This window comes from Rasamsonia emersonii (genome assembly GCF_000968595.1).
Source record: "Rasamsonia emersonii CBS 393.64 chromosome Unknown ctg1118621759677, whole genome shotgun sequence".
NCBI lineage: Eukaryota > Fungi > Ascomycota > Eurotiomycetes > Eurotiales > Trichocomaceae > Rasamsonia > Rasamsonia emersonii.
The window spans coordinates 57,039-77,832 of NW_013563339.1; the positions used below are offsets into that span (position 1 = coordinate 57,039).

The 20,794-nt window shown below is 52.9% G+C and overlaps 8 protein-coding genes across 8 annotated transcripts; 4 read left to right on the forward strand and 4 right to left on the reverse strand.

The window, feature by feature from the left end:
- Positions 1 to 1,734: 1,734 nt before the first annotated feature.
- T310_0417 (C6 transcription factor (OTam)) lies at positions 1,735 to 3,933 on the forward strand (the record flags this gene model as incomplete). The annotated part of the gene is made up of 2 exons (XM_013476695.1): positions 1,735 to 2,108; positions 2,160 to 3,933. The coding sequence occupies 2 exons, from the start codon at positions 1,735 to 1,737 to the stop codon at positions 3,931 to 3,933; spliced, it is 2,148 nt and encodes a 715-aa protein (XP_013332149.1).
- An 837-nt stretch (positions 3,934 to 4,770) lies between these two features.
- On the reverse strand, positions 4,771 to 5,725 carry T310_0418 (Ribosome biogenesis protein NSA2; the record flags this gene model as incomplete). Its single annotated transcript, XM_013476696.1, has 4 exons — positions 4,771 to 5,497; positions 5,552 to 5,587; positions 5,644 to 5,654; positions 5,723 to 5,725. 4 exons carry the CDS (start codon positions 5,723 to 5,725, stop codon positions 4,771 to 4,773), a joined length of 777 nt encoding a protein of 258 aa, XP_013332150.1.
- A 380-nt stretch (positions 5,726 to 6,105) lies between these two features.
- Positions 6,106 to 6,906, forward strand: T310_0419 (Aconitate hydratase; the record flags this gene model as incomplete). The annotated part of the gene is made up of 1 exon (XM_013476697.1): positions 6,106 to 6,906. One exon carries the CDS (start codon positions 6,106 to 6,108, stop codon positions 6,904 to 6,906), a length of 801 nt encoding a protein of 266 aa, XP_013332151.1.
- A 253-nt stretch (positions 6,907 to 7,159) lies between these two features.
- On the reverse strand, positions 7,160 to 9,004 carry T310_0420 (Carboxylic acid transporter; the record flags this gene model as incomplete). Its single annotated transcript, XM_013476698.1, has 4 exons — positions 7,160 to 8,304; positions 8,374 to 8,614; positions 8,664 to 8,837; positions 8,912 to 9,004. 4 exons carry the CDS (start codon positions 9,002 to 9,004, stop codon positions 7,160 to 7,162), a joined length of 1,653 nt encoding a protein of 550 aa, XP_013332152.1.
- Positions 9,005 to 10,158: 1,154 nt separating this feature from the next.
- Positions 10,159 to 11,987, reverse strand: T310_0421 (Aspartyl aminopeptidase; the record flags this gene model as incomplete). Its single annotated transcript, XM_013476699.1, has 5 exons — positions 10,159 to 11,219; positions 11,283 to 11,375; positions 11,431 to 11,566; positions 11,634 to 11,776; positions 11,921 to 11,987. 5 exons carry the CDS (start codon positions 11,985 to 11,987, stop codon positions 10,159 to 10,161), a joined length of 1,500 nt encoding a protein of 499 aa, XP_013332153.1.
- A 1,796-nt stretch (positions 11,988 to 13,783) lies between these two features.
- On the forward strand, positions 13,784 to 15,787 carry T310_0422 (uncharacterized protein; the record flags this gene model as incomplete). Its single annotated transcript, XM_013476700.1, has 4 exons — positions 13,784 to 14,112; positions 14,201 to 14,328; positions 14,386 to 14,963; positions 15,023 to 15,787. 4 exons carry the CDS (start codon positions 13,784 to 13,786, stop codon positions 15,785 to 15,787), a joined length of 1,800 nt encoding a protein of 599 aa, XP_013332154.1.
- Positions 15,788 to 16,883: 1,096 nt separating this feature from the next.
- On the reverse strand, positions 16,884 to 17,898 carry T310_0423 (Pyruvate dehydrogenase complex component Pdx1; the record flags this gene model as incomplete). Its single annotated transcript, XM_013476701.1, has 2 exons — positions 16,884 to 17,722; positions 17,820 to 17,898. The coding sequence occupies 2 exons, from the start codon at positions 17,896 to 17,898 to the stop codon at positions 16,884 to 16,886; spliced, it is 918 nt and encodes a 305-aa protein (XP_013332155.1).
- A 657-nt stretch (positions 17,899 to 18,555) lies between these two features.
- T310_0424 (uncharacterized protein) lies at positions 18,556 to 20,581 on the forward strand (the record flags this gene model as incomplete). The annotated part of the gene is made up of 4 exons (XM_013476702.1): positions 18,556 to 19,436; positions 19,592 to 19,834; positions 19,898 to 19,945; positions 20,005 to 20,581. 4 exons carry the CDS (start codon positions 18,556 to 18,558, stop codon positions 20,579 to 20,581), a joined length of 1,749 nt encoding a protein of 582 aa, XP_013332156.1.
- Between the last annotated feature and the right edge of the window lie 213 nt (positions 20,582 to 20,794).

Below are 20,794 nucleotides of genomic sequence, written 5' to 3' on the forward strand. Positions count from 1 at the left end.
CTGGGCAAGCTATTAAAATACAATCCTAGCGAGCGTCTCAGCGCCGACGCGGTGCAGGACCACGAATGGTTCAAGATGTAAGCGGCAGGTTCAGTCGCTTGTATCGAGCTGTTATCAGACGTGTCAGTGTACGAGAGCTGTTAGTAATGAAGATGATACCATTGGCTCTTGTGATTGGCTTGCAGATCGAACAGGTTGTTTCTCAGTCCTAAATTCCTAATCCATTTGTCTTTTGATCTCTGACAATATTATCCTTATTATCCATGGCGTGTGGAATTCACGGTTGCTCTGTTGATATCAGGATCTTGTAGCCTCTCACTGCTAGGCTGCCAATCATCGGTCGTGATTTCATCGTTAGTCAGCTATGAAGTGATTGGACTAGTTAACCCTCGACACTCGATTATTGAAGAAGTGGCCACAAGGGCAGTCTTACGGTGAGAATTTCATGGATCACAATTAATGGTCAGCAGAACTGCGCATAAAGACGTATCCTTGTCAAGAACAAGATTCAGTATCGAGTTCTACTCCATACTCATTACTCCATACTCCGTGCTCTTCTCTGCCACTGGAATTCGATTATCAAACGGCAACGGGCGGGCCAATCGGGGCCGGGAGGATGGCGATTATGGCAGGGCTATTGCCGGGCCCCGATTTGCGGGAACGCGGGCAGCGGAGACGATCGTTCATTCGTTCCCCACAGGGCACGCAGCGCGCTAACCGCATCCGGGAGCAGGGCATGTGTCTGATTGGCCCTGGAAAAGTGCTTATCGGCGGGCTCTGATTGGCTGGCACTGACGCGTCTTCCCCGGATTATTGTTCTTGTTATTAATAATATATTGTTATTATTCGTCTTTATTATTCGTCTGTATACTGATTTTCTACTGCTAGAAGGATGAATAGAAAGGAATGCTTGTTTCTGTGCGTCTCTTCTGTCCAGATGAACTGCTGATTCCCTAGTCATAATAATGACGCTGGCGACCCGCGCAGCCGGGACGATCGAAGGGGCCGCCCAATCAGGCGGCGCACACTTATCTCGGCCCTCAGGACTTCCACGGTGCTTCAGCGACGCCAAAATATCTGTTACGTGTGCGAAATGGCTTCCTGCCGCGTCGGAAGGGCGGTCGGCGGCGGACTGCCCTCGCTGGGCGGTGGCCTCCCGAGGGTCCTTCCGGGATATTCACGTCCCGCGAGAATAATAATATGCCCTGCTTCAAATATCCTCCCTCCATCGCTGCTCTCTCTGATGTAACGACAGCCTCCGGTCTCTGCTTCGTCGTGTCTCCCTCCAGATTGGCTTCCCCAGACGCGGTCGTGTGCTGTCTGCCTCGTCTTGTTTCTGCTGAGAGTCGCTTCTCGGTCCAGCGGCATGACCAGACGGGCGATCGAATATCTGATCCTCCTGCAATCGCTGGCGACCTCCCCGGGACATTGAATTGCCATCTCCCTCGACCGACACTAGTCTCCCCCCGACTAACAGCCGTCTATTATCTATTCCTATTATCTTTCCGCGGCTGATAGCACGCCTCCGCCTGCTATCAGATAAGCCTGTGCAGGCCCTGTGTCTGCACGACAACGGACAGCCTCTACCCCACGCCCGCTGCAGCGGAGACCGGGGAGAAGCCTCAGATCGAAGCGTCACCTAGTCCACTTGGTGCATCCCATCGCCTTATCAGGCTTATCTCGCGATATCTGCTAGCCGTCCTATATTATCTATATTATCTATCGCCCGCCGCCATGGCCACCGCCATCACCATCCAGCCCTCGTCTGGCCCGGCGGGCTCCCGTGCTGCCCTGGCCTCCGATCCTCACCATCTGGTCCGCCCCCGGATGAACAACGCCGCCTCGTCCGACTCGCCCTCGTCCCTGCTGTCCGCCGTCCCTGTCCTCGCCCGTGGCCCGGGCCGCGATGGAGTCAGCTGCGACGCCTGTCTGCAACGCAAGAGCCGCTGCGCCATGAACGAGCTGGTCAACAAGTGCTACTCATGTGAATTCCATCGCCAGGACTGCACCTTCACCGTCGCCAGCAGCAACCTGCCCCTCGCCGGCGACGCCTCTCCGTCCAGGAAACGGAAACTCGACGAAGCCGGCGACGGGGAACCCGCCAAGAGGTAGGAACTTCTTCTTCTTCCTGCTGGCAGGATATTCCTAACGTTTTGTAGACAATCGATAGACGTGTCCTATTCTCCCGAGTCCAGCGCAAAGGACATGTCGCGGCCCTCGACCAGGGCTACAGAGGTTGCCTCGCCCAAGCTCTCATGCCAGACCAGCCAGCACATTGGCATGACGACGGAGCTCGAGCCCATTCTCCTCGAGCATCTGCCGCTGGACGCAAACGATGAGAGTCTGCTCGCCAGCTCGCATCGCGTGCGCCGGTTTGGCGAAGACGGCACTTTCATGCGGATGATTGACAACCCAGTCGAAACGCCGTCCGTCTCGCTGGACGCCGTTGAGAACCTCGTCGCTCCGTATGGCTCCACCCTCGTCGACAGATTTTTCCAGCGCATCCATCCGGTCTTCCCCGTCCTGATGGAAGATGCCTTCCGCCAGGCCTACCGGACGAGGAGAGGGCTCTCGCCTCTTCTCCTGTCCTCCGTCTACCTGCTGGCCCTGAAGTTTCTGGACGTCGAGCCGGGCTCCCGCACGGTGAGGACGCCGGACGCCGGCCGTCTCGAAAGCACGGCCATGAAGCTGCTGACCGAGTCTCTTCCTCGCGCCAACATCACCACCATCCAAGCCGGTCTGCTGCTCATGCAGAAATCCTCGCTCAACACGTCCGCGTTGAACGCGCAGCTCGTCACGGCCGCGTTCGAGCTGGGACTGCACCAGGATTGCACCCACTGGAAAATCGGGACGGCCGAGAAGGGCCTGCGGAAACGGATGGCCTGGGCGCTATACATGCAGGACAAGTGGTCGTCGCTGATGCACGGGCGGCCGTCGCATATCTCGGCGGCCAACTGGACCGTCCGCGATCTGGTGGAAGACGATTTCATGGGCGCGTTTCCGCTCGTGAAGCGGGAAGACGGCGGCTTGACCGTCGGCCACGGTCCTCTGCTCTTCTGCCAGCACGTCGCGCTGACCGCGATCCTGTCTGAAGTCCTCGACAACTTCTACACCCTCCGCGCCGCCGAGATGTTCAACGCGTCCGGCAACAACCAGACCCGGTTCATCCTGGAAAGAGCCAAGCCCGTCCAGATCCGGTTGAAGGAGTGGTTTGCGCGTCTGCCCCCGCAGCTCAAGATGGATACCAGCGTCTCGTTGTCGGGAGATTTCCTGGAAGATCTGACGGAGGAGACGGCCTGCAACGGGGCCCTGCACCTGGCCTATTTCGCGACCGAGATCACGCTGCACCGCTGCATCGTACGGTCGCTGAGCCCTGCCACGGCGGACAACTACCTCTCGCACATCTGCCGGTCCGCAGCTAAGACGCGCCTGATCTCCGCGATGGACTTTGTCAACCGGCTGCGACCCGCGCACCTGCGGTCGTTCTGGCCCGCGGCGGCGCGGACCAACTTTGCGCTGATCGGTTCGTTCGGGGCGCTGCTCCTGGCCACGGCGCCGACGAGGGAGGAGGCCGAGTTCTACCGCCTGCGCCTGGGCGAGTACCGGTGGACGCTGTCCGTCAGCATCAAAAACGCCGAGTTCCTGAACTATGCCCTTGAGAGCCTCGATCTCGCGACGAGTCTGGTGAAAAATGTCCCCGAGAAACCGGGCATCGAGGAGCTGATGGCCTCCTCCACCAAGGCCGCACCATCATCGGCGCCGCGTAGTCAGGATCCTCCCGCCGCCAGTGATGGCCCCTCTTCCGCTCGACCCAATAACAACATGCTAGAAGCGACCGAGCGAGCGGGCTCTTCGTCGGTGGTATCAGGACTCGCCTCGCCCGCGACGTCGGTATCCGGCAGCGAAGAACCGGAGGAGACGTATACCTTGTAAAAAAAATAGACACATAGCACATAGACTTTTTGATCTTGGATTTTGTCACGACATTATTCCGCATGAATGAATGAAATGATGGATTGATACCATGAATGATTTATCTTTCTCTTTCTTATTGGTTTTTCTTTTTTTTTCCTTTTTGTTTCGTTTTTAAAAATACTAGCCATTAGTTATATATAACAGAAAATGGGAAAAGTAATTCCTTATTCTTTATTTGTATCTTTTTTTCTTTATCTATCTATCTATCTAGTCTGTTAACACCTCAAGTCTAGTATTATTCTAACATTCTACCTAGTATTAATATCAGTGCATTACAGCACACATCAAATTAGAATTCGTAATTCTTTCTTGCTTTCAATCTTTTTTTGTATTTTTCAACTTTTAACTTTTCCCTATTACTGGATGCTACATGCCTTGGATTGGGTTGATGTTCTTTCTACGGTCTATATCGATCGAAAAGAGAATTGAATTTCAGAGATTGCTCGATTGATTGATTCATTATATTTTTCTCGCCGATAACGCCGTTTACCTTTCTTTTCTTTTTCTTTCCCCATTTGTTGGATCCCGTTACTTTTTCTTCGGTGGATGTATGTAGGCAAGAACAGAACAGATACATGCATGCAGACAGACAGACAGACATGTCATTATGAAAGAAAAAGGTGAAAAGCAAAAAACCTGTACAATTGAACGTGAAGAAAAAGGAAATTCTGGTATCAAGGTTCAGATATCATCGGTAAAGGAAATTGCCGTGTTTGCGGTCTAGACCAGCAGGACACTGTAATTGTCATCCAAGTCAGCTGGTTGCTTTCATTCTCGACGGAAGAAGGGGAAAACTCACGCATTCACGCAGCCGTCGTTCTCGGGGTTGTTTGTAATCTGCGCCCATTTCCCCCACACCACCTTGCCGCTTGCCGTGACCATGCCCAGTTCCGACACGTTCACCTCGATGATCGTGCCCTTGGTCAGAACGCCCAGTTGCGTGTACAGAGGGCTCTGCGGGTTCTTCTTGACGGAGATGATGGGCAGCTGGACGGTGACGCCCAACTGCGGATGCGTCACGTTGGCCTTCTTGTACCGCAGACCCATGGGCCGGATGAAGCGCTCGTACTTGACGGGCCGGCGCGTGAAGTCGTTGCCGACGAAGGTCGGTTTCGTGATCATGCGCTTCCACGACTTCTTCGACGTCTTCTTGCCCGTCTTGACCACCTTGAACATCTCCTCCTCGCTGATGCCGCGCACCTTGGGCAGCGGCACCGAGAACTTGGCCGCCTTCTCCGCCCGCTTGTCCTTGATGGCGCTGGACAGGGCCTTGGCGTTGGTCGCCTGCGACCGGTCCAGCAGGTAGTTGGGCAGCGGGTTCTTGGACGGCTCTTCCGACGGCGCCGCTGACTTGACGTTCTTCTCCTCCTGCGCCTTGATGCGCTTCTTCATCTGGATCTTCTCCGCATGCCGCTTCTGGTGGTACAGCTTGGCCCTCAGCCCGCGCAGTTTCTGCGAGTCCTGCGACTGTTTGTGGAATTCGCGGGCCTCGCGCTTCCGGGTGCGCTCCTCATGGTCGAGACTGTCGCTCGTTAGAAAAGTAAACTTCTTGCTTGAGTTCTGGTTTCAGACATACCGCTTCCCGTGCTGCTTCTGCCAGCGCTCGATGTACCTAAGACATGGTCAGTTGTTGTACGCAAGGATGGGGAATCTTGCGGTGAGACGCACTCGTTCTGAGGCTGTATTCCAACAAATTCGTTAGCATCCAGTCACACAATCCAAAATAAAGAGTCGAGAGAGCACCTACCATGTCGAACGCAGCACCTTCTTATGCTGTTAACAAATATGAGGTAGACAATGCTGCGGAGGTTGGAGATTCGGCCGGGAAAAATGTGCCGCGGAGAAGTCTTGGCGCTGCGATAAAGATGTCACGTGAGAGCGCTATCAGTGGCTGCCTCAGGCTGCAATTTACCTAACCCGATCGGGGCGACTGACACGTGCAAGAAAACGCCTCACGTGATGATTTTCCGTCCGGCGACGCGGCCACTTGCGTAGTTCCACGGATTTTCTCAATCGTGCAAACAGCAGATCAGTACCTAGCGAATCCAAACTCCAGGATCCTTTTCTCCTGCGAAAACTGTCCTGCTCCTGCAATTCCCCGGGTCAATTGCAGAGCTCGGCTCTCCGGATATGTTTTCCAGATCGGCCCTCCGGGGCGTCTTCGACGTCCAGCGGACAACAGCAGGTCAATCGCTCGTGTCGTCCTTCATACACCAGCTTCCCCGACGAGCATGCCTCCATCAAGCATCGACGGGCTCCCAATTCCAGGCGACGCCCCATGAAATCCCACCTCAGAGTGTGCCGTCCTCGACACCATCATCATCATCGTCATCGTCACAGTCCTCGCAATCATCACCCTCAACAGTACCATCTACTGCTACGACAACATCCGAACCGGAATTTGCCCCCCAAACTCGCAACTATATCCCCCGCGAGAAGCTGCCTGTGCCGCCCATCTTCACGGAGCCGCTCAAGATCAGCAAGTCTCTCGCCTCCATGCTGCCGTACCTAACGACCCAACGGCCGCACTACATTTCAGCGCACCTGCACGCGCGGCCCTACCTGCTGACGGAAGGCGACCACCTCCGCCTCCCGTTCCGGATGCCCAAGGTGAAAGCCGGGGACATCCTGCGATTCAACCGCGCGTCGGTGATCGGGTCACGGGACTACACGATGAAGGGCACCCCGTACATCGACGAGCGCATGTTCGAGTGCCGGGTGCGGGTGCTCGGCGTGGATGCGGAGCCGATGCGCATCAAGGAGAAGACGAAGCGGCGGCAGCGGCACGTCCGGCACATCAAGAGCAAGCACAAGTACACGCTGATGCGGGTGATGGAGTTGAAGGTCAAGTCGTTGGAGGAGCTGTTGGAGGAAGGGGCCCAGATTGTGGATGACGGCGAGGCGGATCCTACGATTGAGAAGAAGGTCTAGACCTGTGTATAAAAAAGCGAGTTCTTATCATCCTTGTTCTTTCTTCTCGTCTATCCAGCGCTGTATTTTTATTACTATCCATATATTGCATCGTCTTTCTCAAGTTGGAGATCTAGTTTAGGTACTAAATAGCTATGTACTACTCGGTCATGCCACCAAACCAGACAGCAGACAGCTCAAATGGGATATGTGTCAGCAAAAAAAATGTGCACCTTTAGGTGATGGTTCATCTGTAGTTGAGACTATGCCTGGATCATTCGACGTGCTCCACTGCAATATCTTCCTCGTCTTTTTTGCCATCAGCGTTCTTACTCTCGGGAGTTTGTTCTTCACCGGAACTGCTGTTCGCGGCCCTCTTCTCACCAATCTGAGTCAGACTGACACCCTCCAAGCGGAGTCTCTCCAGATACAGCGCCGCTTCGGCCTGCTCCTGCCGTTCCTCCTGCGACATTTCTGGCCCGAGGAGCAGGAAGAAGAGCATATACGCCCAGACGGCGCCCATGAAGATGGCGATGACGCGGCCGTAGTCGAACTTCTTGGTACCGTTGGGAGCGGGTGGGAGAGGAAACCGCTCCGCGATGACGGACTGGATGGTCGCCGACGCCGACGACGCCAGGTTGCCGAGCTGGTACGTCAAGCCGACGGTCAGGCTGCGCAGGACGTTGGGCGACAGCTCGACGAGGTGGATCGGGATAGGCCCCCAGGCGCCGCCGACAAAGAACTGCTCGAAGAAAGCGCTTGCCACGAGGGACATGTTGCGCGGCAGCACGTACGCCGGGATGAGGGCGCCGCCCACGATGCACGCGCAGATCATCGACAGCCGCCGCCCGAAGAAGCTGCTCGTGTAGCCGACGGTGGCTCCGCCGAGAAAGGCGCCGATCTGGCCCACGACGGTGACCACGGTCGTGTCTGTCGGGCCCATGCCGACCTGGTCTTTGAGGAAGGTAGGGTCGAAGTCCTGGCTGCCGTGGGAGCACGAGATGAACCCAGTCATGAGCACGACCATGTAGATGAGGAGCACCCAGTTGGCGCGGAGGGCCTTGCTGGACTCCTTGACGAAGGCGCGGAAGCCGGTGGCACGAAGATCTGCTCCGTCTTGCTGCTGCTGTTGTTGATCCTGCTGTGCCCTGATCCTCGCCTCTCGCTCGGCCTTCATGACCTGGAAATGGTTCGTTTCCGGCAGCCACAAGCGGAAAGCGATGATGAGGATCGGTGGCCCTGCGCCAAACCAGAAGAGACTCCTCCAGCCATGAGAGGTGGTTGGCACCAGGGCGCGATAGAATGCCGCAGCGAGGAGGTATCCGACGGCGTAGCCTTCTTGAAAGACGCCGGAGAGCAGACCTCGAGCTTCATAGGGGAGATCCTCGAGGGCGGTCGCAGCAGCGGGACCAAACAGGCCTGAAGAAAAGAACAAATGAGTATAATCAATCAATCAAAAAAAATGAATATCGGGAAGCAGGATCTCACCTCCCATCGCGATGCCATACAGCGATCTCACGCCCAGAAACTGCGGCAAAGTGTTACAGAACCCCGAGGCCAGCTCCAGAACGCAAAAAGCCCCAGGTTGATGATCATTGGGTACTTCCTGCCATAGCGATCGGAGATTGTGCCAAAGACGAGGGCGCCTACGGACCGAAGCATCAGAGTGACTGTCATGCCCTGAGAGTATCTCAGTATATGCCTCTATCCTTTGCGGGTGGTAGCAGGTCTGTCTTCTACAAGACGTTGCCCTGTGTCCTAATGAGTGTATTACTTACCCAGGAAACATCCGAATAAGCAACGTTAAACTGCGCCGCAAGCTCCGTGACGGTCATGGAAACCGTGAAAAAGTCAAACGCATCCCATGTCCATGCGAGGAAACCGGCAGCGAACATGAGCCATTGATGGGTTGTCAACTCTCTGAGGATGGCGATGGGGTTTCGGAGTTTGTTCTGCGTGTAGTCGTAAGTTAGAGTACAGTTATATAGATATCGAGCTGTGTATGTGTATGTAGATATGTACTCACCCTCGGCGGCTGAAGACTAGTCAACCTCGTCGCAAAGTAGCGGACGATCTGACGGGGGGAGTAGAACCACCCTGCTGCCATGTGGTTCCTCATGGTTGCAATTTGCGGGGGAATCTAACGTCTAAGAGACTGCAGAGATTTATTTATGAATTCTTCAGTCCTTCGAGCTCAGCCGTACAGTAGTATATCTAGTGTGTGCAGTCAGTCAGTTAATATGCAAGGAGCCGAGATAGCAAGCAGCATCCCGGTAAGATTTTTGCTTCTCTCTCTCTTTCTCCAGAAGAATAAAGGCAGCAGCACCTAGCATTACATACTTTCCCTGTTATATACACCCCTGCCAGTGCCTGCAGGCATCATCATCAGTCATTCTCCTTCCTGTTGTGTGACACTGATATGGCGCTTCTCCCCCGCACTGACGTTGGCCATCAACCAACCCCCCAATGACGGATTGCATCCTCCTTTCTACCCCGTACTAAGCCATGATCATCGCATTGACCGTCGGGACTAAGACCCCCGTGGGGAGTCAATGACGCAGACTACCTAGGTACCTAACAGACGGGTAGATGGGCAGATGGGCAGATGATGGCCCATGGTTCGACCTTCGGCATGTCCGAGGGCCTGCCTGTTCCGAGTCGACATGCCAAGCAGGTAGTACTACTGCTGAGTCTGTGGCACTTGAAAGTTTGGGTGGGGTCAGTTGACGAGAATACAAATAGCCGTGGGCTGATTGATTGATGACAGATAAAGAATAACACATGTAATGAGAATGGTGAGTAAGTGGTGGTGGTGGCGGTGCGTGAGTTCGTACTCAGTATGTAGTGAGTAGAGAGTGCTGTACCCCAGAATCGTAATTACAGTACTTACTTCCCCGCAGTTGATCAGGCTTGGCGGCTAAGAGGAGCTAAGTTGGAGAACAACAATACCTAGGTAGGAAGTGACAGGTGTTTAGCATTCAAGCTAATTCGTTAGTTCACTACCTAGGTATTTAATTAAATTTAAGGCTTTGAATCCATCCCCGCATTTTCACGATCCGGGGTTTTTTAATCTCGGAGGATACTAACTGAACCCCCACCAGCTAGACTAACTAGACCGGATGTGAATGAGGGAGGTTCTTTGACTGGACGTCTCTTTGTTTTCTCTCTCTTTGCAGGGCTATGCTATAGACATCATTGTAGAGGCATGTAATTAATTGCTGCAGCCACTAGAGTGTACCGACTATCGATTTATTGTAACGACTCAGCTACCCACTAATCTACCAAAATCGTCGGAGACAGCGTCGAATAGTGGTTGAAGAAGCTCGTGAAGAGCCGGATGGCATGTCCCACATCGTGCGACCCGCCCGTCTCGCGGATGCTGTGCATGCTCAGCTGCGGATTGCCCAGATCCAGCGTCCGCGCGCCCAGCGCCGCCGACAGCATCGGCCCAATGGTGCTGCCGCAGCTGGAGTCATTGCGTACCACTATCAGCTGCAGAGGCACGACGTCTCCGCCATCCTCGGCCGCTTTGCGCGCGACTTCCTGCACCAGAACGATGCCAGGCGAGTTGGTCGCGTAGCGGACGTTCGCGTTGATCTTGATCACCGGCCCCTTGTTGATCTCGGGCTTGTGGTCCGCCTCATACTTGAACGAGAAGTTGGGGTTGACGGCGTGCGCCATGTCGGCCGAGAGGAGGAACGACGTCGCCAGTGTTTGCTCGTAGGCGGTCGAGACATCGGCCTCGCCGCCCACCTGGTGATACGACTTCTCGGAGCCGGCGTCTTCAAAGTGAGACGGAGGCAGAACCGACAGGCGGCGAATGACCGACGGCAAGATATTCGAGTCGGCTCCCTGCGCACTCGTACTACCAATCTCTTCGTGATCAAACAGCGCAATCAATCGGATCGACGTCTCGCCGTCCAGGGCCGTCTCCTCAGCCACGGAGTTGATGAGGCCCTTGACGGCGCAGAAGGACATGTTCAGATTGTCCAGGCGAGGAGAGAAGATGAACTCCTCCAGCAGTCCTCCCAGACACGACTTGTTCGTGTCGAAGAGGACCAGCTCAAAGTCAAGAATGTCCGCCGGCTGAGCACCCAGGTCCGACGCTATCAGCTCGATCAGATATGGATGGTGACGCTCCGTAATGGCCTTCAATGGCGCCGCAGTTCCTTCCTTTCCAGCGGCATCCTTGGATTCCGACTCCTTCGATCCCCCGGCCGTCCGGTTCAATTCCGCCGCGACGAGACCCGCGATAGGGAAGAGCTGGGTCTCTTTGTTGAAAGAAAACGTCTCCTGCCGCTCCAGATGAATCGCCAACGTCGGGATGCGCAGAACTATATTCCACTTCATTAGCCTTGGACTCCGTTACAGTTGGAGGGTCTCTCTGAGCTCCGTACTGGGACGGTCAATTTTGACGAGTTTCTGCACAATCGAGCCGTCCTTCGTACGAACCATCACCCGCCCCGCGACTCCCAAGTCGCGGTCAAACCCTGCGTGAAATCAGCTTCGGAGTTTTGCAGCAGCCAGAGCATGATCGATCCTCACAGGTATGCCAAATGCCAGATCCGTAGACCTCGACGCCAACTTGCAAATACCCCTCATTCTGCTTCTTACTGACGGGTTTGAGCCTCAGAACGGGGGAATCCGTGTGAGCGCCAATCATGGCGATGGGGTTTCCAGGCTGCAGGACGTGAAGCATCGAATCAGTCGCTTGACCAGGTCATTCGATCCGGATTGTGGCCGCTTACTTTCCATTTCTTGCCAATGGCAAAGGCAATGATTGTCGAGCCATTGCGGGTGAGATAGTACTTGCCACCGGGTCGGCATGTAGAAGACCACGACTCTTTTTCCTGCGTGCGCGATGGATAAGCTTGTCGTTCTCGACCAACGACTGCGGTCGCAACATCAATTGCGTACTTTGATCTCCTTGAATCCGGCTTGCGACAACAGTTCCTTAGCGGACTTGACGGCGTGGAAGGCTGCGAGAGATCAGACGATTGCACATGCTGGAGAAGCGGGGTGGAGCATTACGTACGAGTAGGTGAAGCATTGACGAAGGAGAGGAAATCCAGTGCCGCCTGCTTGTGATCGATCTTGGCCATGGTGGAGTAACGTGTATACCAGACAGTAGTAATAGTCGAGACTGCGTGACGTGGAGAAACCGGACGATGGGGGCACAGAGATAAGAGAGTCGAGATGGAAAAGGCGCCGTATCGTCGCATGTCGAATTCTCCGCACGCTGCGATGTGGCTAGTAGTAGGCTAGAACTGAGGCGGTCAGCAGTCACGAGTGACGCAGCGCGGGATTCCGTCCGGACGATCGCCTAAAAGATAACGATGATGTCGCGACAAAGTTTAGATCTCCCCACCTACTACTTAGTATATATTAGTCGCCGACTCGCCGCTCAAGGTTCCTCCAGCGCCGATCTTCTCGCAGCGAAAGCTTTTTTGCGTCTGAAGAGCTCTAAGAATGGGTCTCCGGCAATGACAGACGCACAGACCTTATACGCTGACAGCAGCCATCCTACCTTCTTACTTATGCTTACCAATGCTTCTGTCGATATCACTAGGTATCAACAATGTGGTTGAGTGTCAGGCATCTCCGAGTTGTAGAGTGGAAGGACATTCTCACCGCTATGGCCAAGAAAGAGAGTTAATATTACCAATTAGGGCGGGCGTTCCGTATAGTCGTCCGATAACAGCAGGACTTCTCAATCCATTTTGGCAATTGATGATTTTATAGTAGTAACAGTTACTATCTGCTTCAGATTTGAGACTTTTTATTGTTTATTTTTTTATTTTATTTTATTTTTATTTTATTTTTTTAAAAAAATATTAAAAAAAATAGTTGCCAATGTTGCGTTGAAATCTGCTGAATAACTCTATCTTGACATCATTAGAAAACAGAAAACAAGATGAACACATATACTTTAACTCCCAGACTATCTCACATGCTTGATCTCTTGACACGCATATAGAGGATTCATTTAGAAGAATAATATTAATAATTACCAGCTAGATAGAGTGAGCATAGTATTGTCACCAGCGCAGAGAATAGTGTAGACCCCAACTTGCACGCAGAGCGAATCATCCTGCAGGCGTTTCGCGTCTATCAAACGCTCCTTGTCAAAACAAAAGACGCCCGCGCATCCTGTCTGCAGACTGCAGTGTTGTTGGCGCCCAAGGCGCGTGCAGGTCGAAGCGCCAAGCTGGCGACGCGACCGCACCCCAAGTAAACAACAGCTGCTGAGAGTCACTTTGACTCTCACCATCCAATCCTGCTGCCTGTCAGATTTTTGCACGTTGCATCACTGCACAGGAAATACCTCTGCTCCATTGACAACACTTAAGACTGCGGACTGAGTATCTGGCGTCTGGTGAAGACTGTTGTTGCAGTGCTCAGTCGGGCTTAGCGCAGCCGACGCGTGACCCCGTTGCCGTTTGGGGCAAGTCCAGTGACTGGCAGATCTGATCCAAGGGCGCCCCGATCACTGTCCAGTCCTCCCTCCGCACCGACTTCTGCTCACCACCTCGCCCTCCCTGGACCTGGCTGCCTCATTCTCTCCTCAAATGATCCTCGGCACCTGTCCTGTTGCGCCCAATCAGCCTAGGTCTGGTGAGACTTGTCTGTCCTGTCGGCTGTCGCTCTCCCTGCGCGCGGAGCAACAAACAACCTAGCCAACTGTGAAGACGATCCTTCCGCGCTGTATCAATCTCCCCTCTCTCGGCACACCCATTCAGCCTGACAGTCGTCGTTCTTGCGTCTCTTTTCACTAGTCCTTGTCGCGTTTCACTTGCCATTGTCGTGGTGAATACTAGCCTCCCAACTGGTCCACACATTGAAGAAACCCTGACTAGGCGCCGCTTCGGGGGTTGGGAAGCACACTGTTGCCAGAGCGATGGGCGGGCAGGAGCAGGAATCGGAGCCGTCCGTGAAGGACGTGGACTCGACGACTACATCGACGACGAGGGCTTCGGGGAATGCTGCGAATGCATTGAACATGGCTTCCCCGCCAGGATCCAGAACTCCGCAGAGCCATCCGACGAAAAAGACACTCTTCTTCCCCGAAACTTCGAGTAATCGATCCCATTCTCGACCTGGTTCCGACGCTGTCGATCCCGAAGCGCTTGCCAAAGCTCTGAGAGAGTACGATGAGGCCGGGCGTCGCCGTGAACGCACTCCTGGGGCCAGTCCTAGTCGGAAGAGGCAAAGAGTGTATGGTGACAGGTGAGCGCACCCTGTCCTTTGGATTGATGTCGCAGGATGGAACAATGCGTGGTCCTTTAGAGCATTGCTGACAGTGGATGTTGCGCAGGTTCATACCGAATCGTGAAGGTCAAGACTTGCAAGCCACCTACAGTCTACTACACGAAGATGGTTGTCCATCTACGCCATCAAAGTCCAAAAGACGAGCGCCGCATGGGGAGCTGCACTTTCAGAAAAGTATGGTTTCCCCCATTGTCCGATCTTGATTTGTCTCGGAGCTGACTGTCGTTCCAGCTGAGGAGGCCAATCGGACATATTCTCGAGTCCTGAGAAGTGAGCTCTTTGGCAACACAGTGCCACAAGCTGACCCAGAGTCCGATCCCTTATTGAATTTCAGCACCACCGTTCATGATCCCACCCGATCTCACACGCCTCCCTCTCATGTGGCTGCGGCCCTTCCTCCCGCAAGCATCACTCCTTCAACGCCGCACAAGAACCTCTTCACCTATGTCTCTCCCCGTCCCGGCTCAGGCCAGCCCACGCCATCCAAAACTCCTCGAAGCCAGCATGGGCCCAACTTGAATGTCCGATCGGAGTTGTACAGTCTGTCGCCGATCCGCTACGACAGCCAGCGCATTCTGGAAACACCGAGGAAACAGCCGCGCTATGTAAACAAAGTGCCTTATAAGGTTCTGGATGCGCCGGATCTGCAGGATGACTTTTATCTCAATCTGGTTGATTGGGGTAGCAGTAACGTCTTGGGTGTCGGTTTGGGTAACTCGGTCTACATGTGGAATTCCCAAACTGGCAGAGTCACGAAGCTCTGTGAGCTGAAAGACGACACAGTCACCAGCGTCAGCTGGATACAAAGAGTAGGAAAAAGATCCACCCGCACTTTTGCTGTCGATCTCGAGCTAACCCATGTCTCCAGGGAACCCATCTCTCCATTGGCACTGGAAAAGGTCTGGTTCAGATCTGGGATGCCGAGCACTGTCGCCGTCTCCGAACGATGATCGGCCACACCAATCGAGTCGGGGCCCTGGCGTGGAATGATCATATTCTCACATCAGGATCTCGTGACCGCCTAATCTTTCATCGCGACGTCCGTTCTCCTGAACAATATTTGCGTCGCCTATCAGGGCACAAGCAAGAAGTTTGCGGATTGAAATGGAACACTGAGGACGGTCAGCTCGCATCGGGCGGAAATGACAACAAACTCATTGTGTGGGATAAACTGAACGAGACACCTCTGTACCGCTTCTCCGAACACACCGCGGCAGTAAAGGCTATTGCCTGGTCGCCACATCAACATAATCTTCTTGCATCAGGAGGAGGGACGGCCGATCGAACGATCAAGTTCTGGAACACTGCAACAGGCACGATGATCAAAGAGGTCGACACAGGCAGCCAGGTGTGCAATTTAGGTTGGTCGAAAAACTCGGACGAGATCATCAGCACACACGGCTACAGCCAGAACCAAATCGTGATCTGGAAATATCCCCGCATGGAACAAATCGTCTCACTGACTGGCCATACGTTCCGTGTGCTCTACTTGGCAATGAGCCCGGATGGCCAAACGATCGTCACGGGAGCCGGCGACGAGACGTTGAGATTTTGGAAGATCTTCAACAAGAAATCGGGGAGAGATCGAGGGCGAGAGGGCAGCAAGCTAGCTGAATGGGGTACGATACGGTAGACCCATCAGCTTCATGCTCTCCGCCTTGGGCTTAATGACCGTTACGACCTTTCATCCCGTCTTTTTTTTGTATCGCCAGCAGGTGCTTGCATGATATGGTGCATCCAATTCGGCGTTCTCGGTCTTCGATGGCGTTTCTGCAGTCTGGGCATACGCGAGAGCAAGAAGGGTCCTCGCGCGGGTATTTCTTTCTCTTTTCTTTCTTCATCTATTTGGCATCTTGCCTGGTGGCCTCTGCTATTTCAGAAATGAACAAAGCGAGGTTAATTGAAGTCTCTCGAACAAAAAAAATCTCCCTGCATGTATCGCTATTCATTGTCGGTGGTATCTCTTGTGTTTTTTAATCTTTTTTTTTGTGTTTGCAACAGCATTCTATTATACATACCTCTGGCGATGGCGCTCATGGCGTTAGCAATCACGATCTATCTTCGGTGCTGTGGTTGGGACTGGAACTGGGACTGGGACTGGGACTGGGACTGGGACTGGAACCGGCAGTTTATTATTTAGTTAATAGTTGAGGGAACTTGCTTGGGACAGGAGAATTTTTTTTTCCCTCTTACTTTCTTATTATTATTAATTCTTACTTTCGCGAGTTTGATCTTTGATTGATTGATGATGACATGACATGACCCTTCTTATTTTTGTTTCCTTCAAACGGGGGGACGCGAATTTTAAATTAATTGAAATGAATGCTAGAGCTTTGCTATGTTCTTTTTTTCTTTTTGTTTTTAATTGATTAGATTAATTAATTAATTAATTGCTCAATCAGATCTAGATCAGGTCATATCGGATCACTTGTGTAAAAAAGAGAAGAAAGAAAGAAAGAAATACTCCGGAAAATGATAATAGACTTTTTTATTTCTTTCCTTTTCCCCTTTTGCTGGCAAGTGCAAGTGCAAGCGCAAGGTGAATGAAATTTCTCCTTGGAGGATTGAAAATCTCAATGGCCATTATAATAATAAGTATAATATACTACACAAAGAATACAGGATTGGATTGTTCAGGAAACATTAGATTATAATCTAGTAGTCTATCTAGATAGACTCCTCCTCATCCTGTGCGATGTCCCACCTGACAGACTTCATGCTCTTCTTCCTCACAAGACTAGCCTTCCGGGTTCGACTGTTAGCATTGTTTTGATTCGGTCCAGGAACACCTTTGCCCTCTTTTCCTCGGCCACCGGGACGGTGAGGCTAAAGACGTTCAGAGCGGAGGGAGGCGGGCCAGTAGACACAGGTTCACGAGTCGTGGGAGAAGCAGTCCGCTTGCTCGCCTTTCCGGAGAGGATATCGATAATTTCCTCCTCCTCCTGCTTGGCAAGCTGTTTTGCGGATTCAGAAGACTCGACTTCGTCGAGGGGGATGGCGTTGATTTCGGGGATGTAGTCTCCTCGCGACGTCTTAACGGGGCTTGCGCCAAGGACCACCTCATCGAAGAGTTCGTCGGCTGTGGGTTTGGAGAGCGGAGATCGGGGGAGGTCGTCGTTTGCTATGTCCGTGGCGCGCGCGATGAAGGTCGATAGCGGTACCGTCACGCCCAAGGTGTCCTTGATTCGTTTCTGAACAGAGAGCACGGAATCCAGGGGAATCGAAACCGCCACTGAAGTCTCTGCTGGCGGTGCAGGAGCTGCTGCCTCCTCCTCAACTGCCGGGGCCGGTTCTGCAGGCTTCGCCGGGGCCGGGGCTAGTTTGATGTTGCTGAGGTCCAGATGCGACAGCTTTGCGAGTCGCGCTGCTTGCGTCGCCGGGTAGTCTGCCGCAATTGTCCCTAGGTACGCGAGGACATCTCCCTTGAGAAGACGGCCTTTAGGCCCTGTTGCGGGAATGTTGGAGATCTCCGACTCTGGAATGCCCTTTTCATGGAGCAGCTGCTGGACGGACGGGTAGAGAGGGTAAACGGGGTTCTGCGTCTGGGTCGCAGCGGTGGATTGGAAGCCTAATTCATTCGCAATCTTTTTTTAGCCGAATCATTCATGGTTATGCGAAGCTTCTGTTTCGACGGGTGATTCGAGAGAATGGCTTGATAGACGTACGTTTGGCGGGGTGGCCTATTTTGACCTGCTTTCGCGCGATCCCAACAGGGAGCCGTCGCAATGGCAAGCTGGATGCCATCCTGAAGCAGAATTATGTGGGTTCCTCGAGGATCTTTCTTGCGGAGGATGCTGGACAGATCGCTCAACCAGCACCGGCACCGATCACCGGGAGGAACAGCGACCCGATCTGCGACGGTTCCCACTGCGTTTACAGTGGAGGCGTATGGTGTTCGATTCAGCTAGTCCAGCAGTGACAATTTGTGATGGACCGGTAGTGCTCAATTGACGAGAGCCATGAAGACCAATTTCTGGCGTCACTCGTAGCCTGTATTCGAAGGCGAGAGGCAGTTCTTATCGGCGGCTTCTTCCGGTGAGCGTTAGCGGTTGGGGAGCTTCGCCGGCCAAGGAACATTTTTGAGCCGCGCGGCATACCCCAAAGCAGCAGAGTTACAGGAAGACTGCCGGTGCCGCAGGCAGAACAGCTGCAGTGAGTAGTGAATCAGGCTGCTTCACAAGCAGCGAGACAGTGAGTATCACATTTCTTTCCTTTCTTCACCCACTTGACATCCCTCTTTATCTCCCACACTTCATCCAACACTTCCTGGAAGGGCTCAACGTCCTTCTCCAACTTTTTCCCCATACAGTTCCTGTGCCCTACAAAATCGCCAATGACTGTCTTCTGAACTGTTCCAATCGCTCTGCTAACAGTCATTTAACTCTCCAGGTACGTGTCATAATGTTTCCTAGGTCTTTTGTTTTTCAGTCGTTCCTGCAAAGATGTTCTAGAGGGTCCTTTCAGTCCTTATATCTCCATTCTCGACCCTTATCCCCGCGATCCTTTTCGGAAGCTACTCGATATGCCAACTCTGTTGCAAGTCGTGTCCCATTGCGACCTAAGTCCTCGTCGCGTCCCAGCATCCCCGATCCGACTGAGCAAACTCTGAAGTTTGCCGGGCGACGACCCGCAGGCCTGGGGCAATTAGAGAGAAAAGTCGCCAAGCTTGGAAGCGTAGTCCTTTTCGAAGCTCCATCACACAGAGGGTACATCCTCTGGGCCTATGGCATCGCAACATATACCTTTGCCTTCGCTATCTACAACTCTCACATTGTCTTTCGAGATCCAAAGAGGCCGCTGGCGACGTGGGTGAAGGCTCTCTGGGGGGGCTTATGCGTTATCATGAGCATGATGGGCACCGTGGCCATAACGAGAACCTTCAGGCTGATCAAAGCCGTAAAGGCTGTGCATGTCAATGGGGCAATGTACCTCCGTTTCTCCGTCCGACGGACGCTTCCATTCCGCAAACCCTGGCAATTCGACGTCCTGCCACGTCAAGTGGCTTTCTCTCGCCAGCTGGTCATTGACCCGAATCGTGTGACTGCTGACGGTCAAGTGATGGCGTATAGTCAGAAGCCCGATATCAGCTTCTTCCGGAATCCCTTGAAAATGATCAGCTACATTTTCTTCCGGAACTTTCTGATCGTGCGCCAGCTCGTCACGACGGAAGATTTCATCCTTCTTGAAGTGCAAGGACAGAAGGGCTGGTTTAAAATGGATGCCAACGGCTTCGTCTCTAGTGATCTGCTACTTGTGGGCAATCCCGTTAGGGTGAAATACTCGTAACGCGAGATTTCCTCTATAGAACGGCTGCCAATGCATAACCGGGGCTTTTTTTTTATCTTTGTATTTGTATTTGTTTCTTTTTTCTGAAATACTCCGTCGATTTTCTCTTAACCCCCAATACACTGTATTACTAAACCTATGTAAAAAGCAGTTCCAGTGTACCGATGGAGACCGATTTTCGATTTTTTACTCCATTTGACCCATTGTACGGCCGCAGCGGGGGAGAGCAGTTCTATTATCCAACTGAAGCGTCGCCAAGACGATATGGAGAGGGTTCGACGCGACTCGTCGTGAAAACTTCTTCGCTTCTGGCCCAATACCACGATCCTATTCCCGCGACTAAGGAGCCGAGTTACGAAGAATGGAGATGGGAGACGGAGTGGAAGGCGCAGTAGTAAGTCTGCCCAAGATGCACGAATTTTTTTTTGTTCTTGTGCCTCTGCTGACAAGGCCTCAGCCCTGAAGAGACACTTGGGAAATTGAAGACGAACAATCCGCTCTGGGTGTAGGTGAGCCTGCCGGTATGCTTCATATTACTGTTTCTGACTGTTGCAATGCAAGCAGACTCTCGGGAGATAAAGAGTTGATCGAAGTCGCTGTTGGTGAAAAAGCTGCTCCTTGGGCCATCCACAAGAAACTCCTCTGCTCCAACTCGAGTTTCTTTCAAGTTGCTATCAACAGTCTTTTCCGCGAGGGCAGGGAGAAGAAAGTAATTCTGAGGGACGAGGCGAACGAGGTCTTCTCCCTCTTTGTGCAGTGGCTTTATTCGGGATCCTTCACCACGACGTCGCTTCCCTTGTTGTTGCGCGCGTACGTCCTCGGCGACAAGTTGGGATCGCACCGCTTCCAGGTCTATGCATTCGACAAAATCTACGCCATGAATGCGTCGCGCTGCTATTTCACCCCCGAACAGGCTGTGTGGGTTAATGAGAATACCATGCCTAACTCTATGCTGAGGAACTTCACGATAGACACAATAGCCATGGGCTTGGTCAACAACACCCTGATACCGTCAGATGACGACTGGAACCTTATGGCCCCTCTCTATCTCCAGATCTTGCTCAGCGTTCAGTCGTTGGCCAAGTTTCAGAACAAAGCGTGGCGTCAGAAGTCGAGACTTCACTACATCTCTGAGAATTGAATTATGAATTTTTCTGATACCCGTGACTTTGAATGCACGCCTGCAATTTGGTGGCATATTCACATACTTTGAGTGCAAAGGACTGCATAGGTAGTTCGTGAAGATGCACCGATATTTGAAATTAGGTTCCTGGTTGGTAGTCGTTCTGCTACTACTATGAATTTAGAGACGAAAATTTGAAAGTCCATAACAAACACTAGCCAATAATAGTAG